At 58.1% G+C, this 10129-nt stretch overlaps 1 protein-coding gene across 1 annotated transcript in view; it reads left to right on the top strand.

The window, feature by feature from the left end:
* The first annotated feature begins 1391 nt into the window (after positions 1–1391).
* Positions 1392–10129, top strand: part of MED13L (mediator complex subunit 13L) — a 304408-nt gene continuing 295670 nt past the window's right edge. The window contains exon 1 of the mRNA XM_029051175.2: positions 1392–1541. Within this exon, the coding sequence (XP_028907008.1) occupies positions 1470–1541 (72 nt within the window). The 5' untranslated portion in view covers positions 1392–1469. The remainder of the gene's footprint in view (positions 1542–10129) is intronic.

The raw sequence follows: 10129 nt of genomic DNA, 5'->3' as shown, positions 1-10129 counted from the left end.
ACCTAACTTGAATCTACCCGAGCGCTTAGATTCAAGCGCTTGGCACCGAGTAAGCGCTTAAGATATACCTCAATCAACATTATTACGTGGGACAGGGACTGTGTCCAACGTATCTTGAATCTGCCGGCTCCTTCCCCCTCCCCTTCCTTCCTTCCTTCCTTCCTTCCCCCTGCCTCCTTCTCCTCCCTACTGCCCCCACTCCTCTCCCTTCCCTCCTTCTCCTTCCCATTCTTCCTTCCCTCTCTCTTCCCCCCCTTTCTTCCTCCCCCTTCTTCCTCCCCCTCCTTCCTTCCCTTCCCTCTTCCTCCCCTTTCTTCCTCCTCCCTACCCTCCTCCCCCTCTCCCTTTCCTTCCCTCTCCCTTTCCTTCCCCCTCCCTTCCCTCCCGCCCTCCCTTTCCTCCCCCCCTCCCTTTCCTCCTCCTCTCCCTGTCCCTTCCCTCCTCCCCCTCTCCTTTTCCTCCTCCCCTCCCCTTTCCTCCCCCCCTCCCCCTTGCCTTTCTTCCTCCCTCCTCCCTTTCTCCCTCCTCCCCTCCCTTTCTTCCCCCTCCCCCTTCTCCCCCCCCCCCCGCCCCCCACCCGCCCGTCCCCGCGCGCGGGGCGGCCCACGTGTGTCTCCGGGAGCCAATGGGGAGGCGAGGCGGCGGTGGGCGTCCGCCATTGCTGTCAGCGGGGCGCGGGGCCGTGAAGGGGCCGTGGAGGGGCCGAGGAGGGGCCGAGCCGGGGCCGTGAGGGGTCGTGAGGGGCCGCCACCCGCCGCCGCACCCGCCGCCGCTCCCGCCCCGGGGACCCCGGCTAACACCGACGCACCGGGACCCACCGAGCCGGGCCGCCGGGGGCCGGGGCGGGGCGGGGCCGCCCCTGCGCTCGCCTCAGGACGACGACGACGACGACGACGAGGAGGAGGAGGAGGAGGCGGCGGCGGCTGAGGGAGGAGGAGAAGGAGGAGGAGGAGGAGGAGGAGGCTCCGAGCAGCAGCAGCAGCAGCAGCAAGAGGAGGAGGAGGCTGAGGAGGAGGCGGTGCCGCCGCTGGGCGGCCTCGGCGCCTCTCGCTCGGGACCGGTCTGCGGCCCGAACCTCGCTCCGGCCTCCAGTCCCAACCCTGTCCTCGTCCTCGTCCTCCTCGTCCTCCTCGTCCTCGTCGTCGTCGTCGTCGTCGTCCCCGGGGCGGCGTCGTTGGTGAGAAGCGGGCGGCACAGCGGCCCCCGAGAGGCCCGGCCTGCGCACCCAGCGGACGAGAACCGGGAGGAGGAGAAGAAGGAGAAGGAAGGAAGGAAGGAAGGAAGGAAGGACGGGCCCCGGGGGCCTCTGATCGCTCGCTCGCCCGCCCGCCCGCTCGCCCGCTCGCCCGGCCGGTCCTGCCGCCGCCGCCGTTGGGTGGTCGGGGCGGATCGGGGGCGCCGGGGCCGGGGCCGAGTCCGGATCCCGGGCCAGACATGCCCCGCTCGGGCGGCCGGGCTCGCCCAGGACCATGACGGCGGCGGCCAACTGGGTGGCGAACGGGGCCAGCCTGGAGGACTGCCACTCCAACCTCTTCTCCCTGGTGGGTCACCCCAGCCCCCCCCCGCCCCCGGCCCCTCTCCGGCCCCTCTCCGGCCCCTCTCCGGCCCCTCTCCGGCCCTCCGTCCGGCCGTCCTTCCCTCCCTCCTTCCCTCCCTCCTTCCCTCCCTCCTTCCCTCCGTCCCCCCGTCCGTCCCTCCGGGTCTGCGTGCGGGGCCCTGCCCTTCCCTTTCCCTGCCCTCTTCTCTTCCCTCTCCTCTAACCTTCTCGATCTTCTTCCCTCCCTTCCTCTCCCCTTTTCTTCTTTTCCCTTCTCTCTCCCCTTCTCTTCCCTTCTCTTTCTTCTTCCCTTCCTTCCTCCCTTCCCTTCCCTTCTTCTCTTCCCTCTTCTCGTCCCTTCCCTCCCCTTCTTTCTTCCCTTGCCTCGTCCCTTCCCTTCTTTCTTCCCTTGCCTCGTCCCTTCCCTTCTTTCTTCCCTTGCCTCGTCCCTTCCTTCTTCTCTTCCCTTGCCTCATCCCTTCCTTCTTCTCTTCCCTTCTCTTTCTTCTTCCCTTCCTCCCTTCCCTTCCTTCTTCTCTTCCCTTCCCTTCCTCCCTTCCCTTCCCTTCTTTCTTCCCTTGCCTCATCCCTTCCCTTCTCTTCTTTCTTCCCTTGCCTCGTCCCTTCCTTCTTCTCTTCCCTTGCCTCTTCCCTTGCCTCGTCCCTTCCTTCTTCTCTTCCCTTCCCTTTCTTCTTCCCTTCCTCCCTTCCCTTCCCTCTTCTCTTCCTTTCCTTCTTCCCTTCCCTCTTCCCTTCCTTCCCTTCCTTCCTTCCTCCCTTCCCCCTTCCCTTTCTTCTTCCCTTCCTTCCCCCTGCCCTTCACTCTTCCCTTTCCTTCCCCCTTCCCTTCCTTCTTCCTTTCCCTCTCTTCTCCCGGCCCCCGGGGGTAAACTAGGGAGTGTATGCTTGTGTGTGTGTGTGAGAGAGAGAGAGAGAGAGAGAGAGAGAGAGAGATTGGGGGTGGGTCCACACTCCCTCTTCTCCTGGCCCTCGTGTGGGAGCGTCTATGTGTGTGTTTCTATGGGATTGTAATTGTGTGTCTGCACCCTCTCTTCTCCAGGCACCCTGTGTGGGAGGGTCTGGGGGGTGGGATCGTGTGGGTCTGCACCCCCTCTTCTCCAGGGCCCCGGTGTGGGAGGGTCTCTACCCTTTGGCTTCCACCCAGGGTTTGTTTTGCCGCCGAACAGAAATCTTTCGGGGAGGGGGGCTGCGCCCTGCAACCCCGTCACCCGGTCCACCCTCCTGGACAAGTGTCAAGGCCACAGATTCGGCGTCGCGCGCTTTCCGCGCCGGCCGTGGAGTCGCGTTCGACGCCCGCCCCCCTCCCCCGAGGTCGAAACCCCCCCCCCCCCCCCCCAGGCCCCCCCCCGCCGAGCCGCCTCTTGGCCCAACGGCTCCTCTCGCCTTTAGGGGCTCTCGGCCGCCCCCGGAACCGTTCGTCTCTTCTTGTTTTCGTTTGGTGTTTTTCTTTTTCCTCCCCCTTTCGACTTTCGTGATGACAAACGCCGCGTCACTCAGAAAACGGTTCTTGGAGTCCGGCGACGGCGGCTCCCGGCTTCTTGCCGTTGGGAAAACCCACCCCCGGATAGCGTCCGGCGTCCGCTGCGGCTCACCCCGGTAAAGCCGTCGCGCCGGTTAGACGGCGGGGAGGAGGACGAGGAGGAGGAGGACGAGGAGGCCCCTCGTCGTGGACGGTTTTCCCCGCCGCCACCCCCCCGGAGTCCACGGGAAAAACGCGACCCGCCGGTCGGCTCGCTACCGTCCCTTTCGTCTCCCGTCGTCTCCCCTCTGGCGACGGACGGCTTTTACCCCGTCCTCGGACCGCGCGGCTCAACCCCGGGGACGGCCTCGCCCGGGGAACCGCGGCGCCCGACTCCGGGATCGAAAGCGCCGTCGACGAGAGACGAGCCCCGGGGAAAGCGGTCATCTCCCGGCGGTGACGTTCGGCGGTAAATGTCACCTTGGCCGTTTATGGAGCCGCGGCCCCCGGGCTCGCGTAGCAGTCGCGACGTCGAAGCTCGCGTCGGGGCGGAGGGTCGCGGGGCGGGATCTTCTCCGACCGCTTGCCGTCGCGTGTGCGGCCGGGCGCCCGGGGTGGCGGCGCAGACGCGTTGCTGGAACGTTGGGAGGGTTTGCGGGGAGCCGGGTGGAAGGGCGAAGGGCGAATTAGCTCCCAGCGAGTTCTCTTCTTTCGGGTACGTCGAAGGAAACGCGTTCGTGCCAGGGATCGCGTCGGGTGGCGTTCGGGGGGGGGCGATTCACGCTCTCGGTAGACGTTCGTCTCAGTCCGCTCTTCCCCCGGCGAAACGATCGGCGCCGAGGGTTCGGTGAGCGGGGCGGGCTCCGCGAGCCGTCCCGAGCGATGCGAATTCGAGTTCGGCGAAAGGTCAGGACGGCGCCTCTCCGGATCCGTCGGGAGTCTGTCCCCGCAGGCGGGCCCCGGATGGGTGGGCCGGGCCCCGGGGGACCACGTCTGCCCGCGCCCTCGTAGGGAGATCCGGGCTTTCACAGAAAGGCGAACTATCTCAGGCGTAAGCAGTCTCGTCTCAAAAAAGGGGAATGTCAGAGACGTTGGGCTCGCCCTGCTCGAGACGGCAGAGGAGGGGGCCGGGGCGCGATTATGCGTTTCGTCAGGAGAAGCTTCATACTGCCGGAGGACGGATAGCCTTTTTTGTTGTTGTTGTTGTCAAGCGAGGAGACGGTCTCGGTCCGCTACGGGGAGCGTTGGGCACAGAGCGATGGAGGAGATGGGAATGAGAGTGTTCAGGTTGGGTAGCGGTGACCGAAATGACAGGTCCGCGGGGAGTCGAGAAGGCCCACGTCACCGGACAGCGATCCGGGCAGGCTGCGGGATGTCCGGCTGGTGGTTTAGTGATGGCTTCTGTGAGTGTGGTGTTTCGTATTGACCTTTTAGGTAGTGGGGTCTTGGTGGTTTTCCTTCTTTTTTACCTTGGAGCGTGTTTCAGGAGAGCCAGACTTTAGGCCCGGCTGGATATTTAGGAAAGGGATCTCTCTCGCGGGGAGCTATTCGATTGTTTGCCTCCCTTTCATACCGCGTCCCTTTCCGAAACATAATGAAACAATTATAGTAGCAGAGATGTTATCGTCAGATGCTTGCTTTGTCCTTTTCCGGAGAGCCGTTTTCCAGAGGAGAGTAGCGCGCTTAAAGGGTGACGAGTGAGGAATCGAAGCTTTTGGATTTTTTTTGGTCTTCTTTTTCGTCTTTTAATCTCCAGACTTTACGCTTGGGTTATCGTGACCCCCGAGCCGGAGGGAGCAGACGAGCGACGTCCGCGTCTTCCTCTGTGGCGTACGGCGCCGCTCTTTAAATACCCGGCCGGGCCGGCGCCCCGTGCCGTCGGAAGTAGTTCTGGGACGGAATTTCTCTCATCTGTAGGCCGATGGCGGGAATAATAAAATTTTATGAGGGATCGGTTGAAATGCAAGTGTTAATTTTATAGCGTGGCCTCGGCGATGGCGGGCGTAGCGTCGGGTAATTGAAGTCTCACGCTTGCGGAATTGGAAGCACGTCGCCGAAAACGCGGGCGCCCCAAATAGTGATCCGCCGAGGGGATAGCACGCGGACGGATTCGAGTTGAAATCCGGCATCCGGGACGCTGGGGGAGGATTTCAGTTCCGTCACTCCCCCTACGCACGCGTGTTCCTCTCCTCTCACCCACCGTCGTCCTTTCTCCTCCCCCCGGCCACCCCCCGACCAGCACCTGGTACTCGAGCACAAGAGCTTCGAGAAGCGACACGACCTAACGGCTAGATCCCGGGCCTGGGAGCCAGAAGGTCATGGGTTCCGATCCCGGCTCCGCCACCCGTCTGCCGCGTGACCTTGGGTGAGTCACTCCCTTCTCTGGGCCTCGGGGAGCTCATCTGGGGGGTCGAGACGGTGAGCCTCACGTGGGACGGGGACCGTGTCCGGCCCCATTTGCTTACGTCTACCCCAGCGCTCGGTACGGCGGTACGGTGCCTGGCACGTTGTCGGCGCTTAACGGATAGCCCAATTATTACGATGAGGGGGCCGTGCAACGTACTGACACCACCCAACTGTCGTTTTGCCGCCCCGAGGTGGCAGGTTGAAGCACACGAGCCCGGAGAATCGAAAATTAAGGTTCTCGGCGCCGAGGTGAAGCCGCCCGCATTTCTCGACTATAAGGTGCGCGGTAATGGCCGAGCCAGAGTTTATTGTGCAATGTGGGCGGCTTAAGACTGCTACCAGGGCTTTAACTATTTTATAACCTCCCCCTCCCCCCCCCCCCACCCCCCAACTCCTTGCGTGTCGCAGCGTGTCCCGCCGTAGAGTTTTGCACCCAATTTCCTCGGTCCCCTTGAATTCCCCCCGCACCCCAGTCTCTTAAAGGCCTTTTTATATACGATGATGATATTAAGTGCTTACTACGTGCCCAGTACCGTACTGAGCGCCGGGGTGGATACGGACAAATCGGATGTAGTTTCTGTCCCACGTGGGGCTCGCGGTGTCAATCCCCATTTTACAGATGAGGAGACTGAGGCCCAGAGAAGTAAAGCGAGTGGCCCAAGGTCACCCAGCAGACGAGCGGCAGAGCGGGGATTAGAACCCGTGACCTTCTGACTCCCGGGCCCGGACGCTCCCCGCTGCGCCGTGCCGTGGCTGTTTCTCGGCGGCTCCGCCGTAAGATCGCCAGCTGTCGCGTCCTAAAGCGCAAGCCTGCCTGTGCCGTCGTGACTCGGTTTCCCGGAGCCGTCCCGTCACACCCGTGGGTGAAAACCTGGGCAGCGGGGGTGCCCGCGGCGTCGTCGTCCTTCCCCTCGACTTGCCCCGCTACCCTTTCCACAGATTTAGCTCGGAGCAACCCTCGCCTAGGACCTAGTCAGAAGGGTCAAAAAATCAGGAGTCGATCCATCGATCCGCCCGACCGGCACGGCCGACGTGGGCCTTTTGAATCCGGTTTGGCCCTCTGAAATCCCGGCGGGGAGACGGGTGACCTGATTTCTCGGGGCCTTCGCCGCAGACCCCAGTTTTACCCTGTTTGCTTAGAATCAACTTTTTGAATCTGAGTAATTGAACAAAGCAAACATTTCCTCTTGCGCTCTGGTTACATGCCGTGCGGGAAGCTTTCAGGATAATTTGTTTCTGACCCGCTGTTGAAAAAATAAACAGGAAGTATTTGCAAGACAAAACCTTTTTTTTTCCCTTCATAAATTCCCTGCTGAAACTTTGAAAGGGATCTGCCTTTGACTCGAGACCAATTTCGGCTCAACCCGAAAGGAATAGTTTCTGGAAAAGGGGAGTGTTTTCCACCATTTTATTTGTCTTCCTTCCTTCCTTCCTTCCTTCCTTCCTTCCCTCCCTCCCTCCCTCCCAGCGTGGCTCAGTGGAAAGAGCCCGGGCTTGCGAGACAGAGGTCATGGGTTCGAATCCCGGCTCTGCCATTCGGCAGCTGTGTGACTGTGGGCGAGTCACTTAACTTCTCTGTGCCTGTTACCTCATCTGTAAAATGGGGATTAACTGTGAGCCTCACGCGGGACAACCTGATCACCCCGTATCTACCCTAGCGCTTAGAACAGTGCTCTGCACATAGTATGCGCTTAACAAATACCAACATTATTTTTATTATTATTATTCATCGTATCGATTGAACTAATCTTCACAGGGCCTAAGCCGTTTTGTATAACGTCACGATCTGTGAAGTTTGACATTTTTTGATGGCGTGCCTGAGCCGTTCCCCCACCTCCCCCTCCCAAACTAGTTTAGACTCCTGGAAGGAAAAGGTAACATTTTACCAATCCTGTAGATGTGTTCTATTTAGCACCTCCTTGTCGAGAGCCCATCACATTCCGGTATTTATATATTTTTTAATAGCGATAATTGCCATATTATTAACCTCTGGCTGCTAGTAAATATTTTTAAGTACTCAGTAGACAGCAATTGAGGTGTCATAATCCAGCAGTTTACTGGAGGGTTTTTAAAAACCCATTTGTTTGCCTCCAGGATCCCGAACCGGGGTAAGGGGGGTGGGCTGGGGGGAGGGGTTCATTTTAGGAGGGCTTCAGGTGGCTCGGGCAGCAAGTGGGAATGGTCGATGAAGCTGTTTCTCCTTTTGATGAATTTAGCACCTTAGGCGGACTTCATCTGGAAATTCTCCCCTCCTGTCTTTTAAAAGGGGCGAGATCCTTAATTTACCTAAAACACGCGTGGAGACTGGCACTTCATCGTATCCCGCTTCAAAAAGAAACAGCTTAAAGCAAGCGAAGTGTTCCGAATCATATTACAACGAGGACTGGTTGTTAATGAGCAGTAGGTTACAGGAAACAGTCTATCACTTCCTAGGACACAATCGGCGTTCTGCTCTCTACACACTTTTTAAAGCGACTGACACGGAGCATGAACAGACTGTGGATTGCTAGTTAGGCTAAAGATTTTAGTAGAGCCTCGAGAGGCAAGACTTCCAATCTAATTTCAGTATTTTTAGATGCCCACGGACCCTTTCTCTCTCTCTCTGTAACGATACTGTTTAAGCACTCGTGCCAGGCACTGTATGAAGTGCTGGAGTAGATACAGGATCATCCGATTGGATATAGTCCCTGACCCACATGGTGCTCACAGTCTTAATCCCCATTTACAGATGAGGGAACTGAGGCACAGAGAAGTGAAGTGACTCGCCCACAGTCACCCAGCTGCCGAATGGCAGAGCCGGGATTCAAACCCATGACCTCCGTCTCTCCAGCCAGGGCTCTTTCCACTGAGCCACGCTGCTTGTCTGTGAATGAAGGAAGGAAGGAAAGGTGACAAGTGAGATGGTGGAAAACGTTCCCCGTGGCTTAGTGGAAAGAGCACGGGCTTGGGAATCAGAGGTCATAGGTTCTAATCCCGAGTCTGCCACTTGTCTGCTGTGTGACCTTGGGCAAGTCACTTAACTTCTCTGTGCCTCCGTTCCCTCATCTGTAAAAATGGGGATTAAAAAATGTGAGCCCCACATGGGACAATCTGATTACCCTGTATCCACCCCAGCGCTTAGAACAGTGCTCTGCACATAGTAAGCGCTTAAAAAATACCATAATTATTATTATTATTATTCCCCTTTTCCAGAAACTGTTCCTTTCGGGTTGAGCCGAAATCGGTCTCGAGGCTAAGGTCACACATCAGACAAGCGGGCAGAGGTGGGATTATTCATTCAGTAGTATTTATTGAGCGCTTACCATGTGCAGACCACTGGACCAAGCGCTTGGAATGGACAGTTCGGCAGCAGATAGAGACGATCCCTGCCCATTGACGGGATTAGAACCTAGGATTTAGAATTAGAATCTAGGATTAGAACCTAGGCCCTCTGACTCCCAGGCCTGGGCTCTTTCTACTGGGGGGTCCACGCTGCTTGCTTGCATGCTTTAAGACTGTGAGCCCCACGGGGGACAACCTGATGACCTTGTACCCTCCCCAGCGCTTAGAACAGTGCGTTGCACGTAGTGAGCGCTTAACAAATGCCATCATTATTAGAGAAGCAGCGTGGCTCAGTAGAAAGAGCCCGGGCTTGGGAGCCGGAGGTCGGGGTTCTAATCCCGGCTCTGCCGCCTGCCAGCCGGGTGACACTGGGCAAGTCATTTCACATCTCTGTGCCTCAGTGACCTCATCTGGAAAACGGGGATTAAAACTGTGAGCTCCACATGGGACAACCCGATCACCTTGTATCACCCCCAGCGCTTAGAACAGTGCTTGGCACACAGTAAGCGATTAACAAATACCACCCTTTTTTTCTGTCTTTGTCTTTCTCTCTTTCTATCTTCTCTCTCTCCCTCTCCCTGTCTTTTCCCCCCCACCCCCACCTTACTAGTAGATAAAATATTTGCAAACACGAGAACCGCATCCTTCCTTTGCAAACAGAGTAGTTTAAGGCTGAAGACCAGATTAAGATATTTGTGGAAATGTTCCCTACGTTCATGGCAGCAGAAAATATCACTTCAAGCTTCCGATTTCTACCTTTTAATGAGCCGTCCCTTGGTGGCGGAACTGATTTCACCTGCGGGTCGGTCGACCTGCTCCGGATCCATTGGCGACACCCGATGAGTGAGACCATTTAGAGAAATGTCAGATAGTTGCCTGTCGTGGGCCCGTTTTCATTGATTCATTCATTCAGTAGTATTTATTGAGCGCTTACTATGTGCAGAGCACTGTACTGAGCGCTTGGAATGTACGACTTTCCGGAGTGGAAGGAAAGACAAAGGTCTGTTCGGCACTGCTTTTATCGGTTTAACCAAAGGATTGTTTTGGTGGTGTTCATTAGGCGCCTCTCTGTGCCTGGCAACCGTACTGAGCGCTGGGGTCGACCGAAGGTAACGAGGTTGGACACGGTCCAGGTCCCATTTTGCGGATGAGGTAACCGAGGCCCCGAGAAGCGAACCGACTTGTCCCAGGTCGCCCAGCGGACAAATTGCGGAGCCGGGATTAGGACCCGGAGTCCTCCGACTCCCGGGATCGGGTTCCCTCCTCTGGGCCACGCTGCTTCTCGTTCGTTTAAGATGCGATATATGCCGAACTGCTTTAAAAGTGATTTGGGTTGTAGAGTGTTGGCCGACAGTTTTCGTATTTAGACAACTTTAAGCATCCCT

Source organism: Ornithorhynchus anatinus, chromosome 2, assembly GCF_004115215.2.
Source record: "Ornithorhynchus anatinus isolate Pmale09 chromosome 2, mOrnAna1.pri.v4, whole genome shotgun sequence".
NCBI classification, from domain to species: Eukaryota; Metazoa; Chordata; class Mammalia; order Monotremata; family Ornithorhynchidae; genus Ornithorhynchus; species Ornithorhynchus anatinus.
The sequence above is the reverse complement of the archived record's forward strand: the minus strand, read 5'-3'. Positions and strand labels throughout refer to the sequence as shown.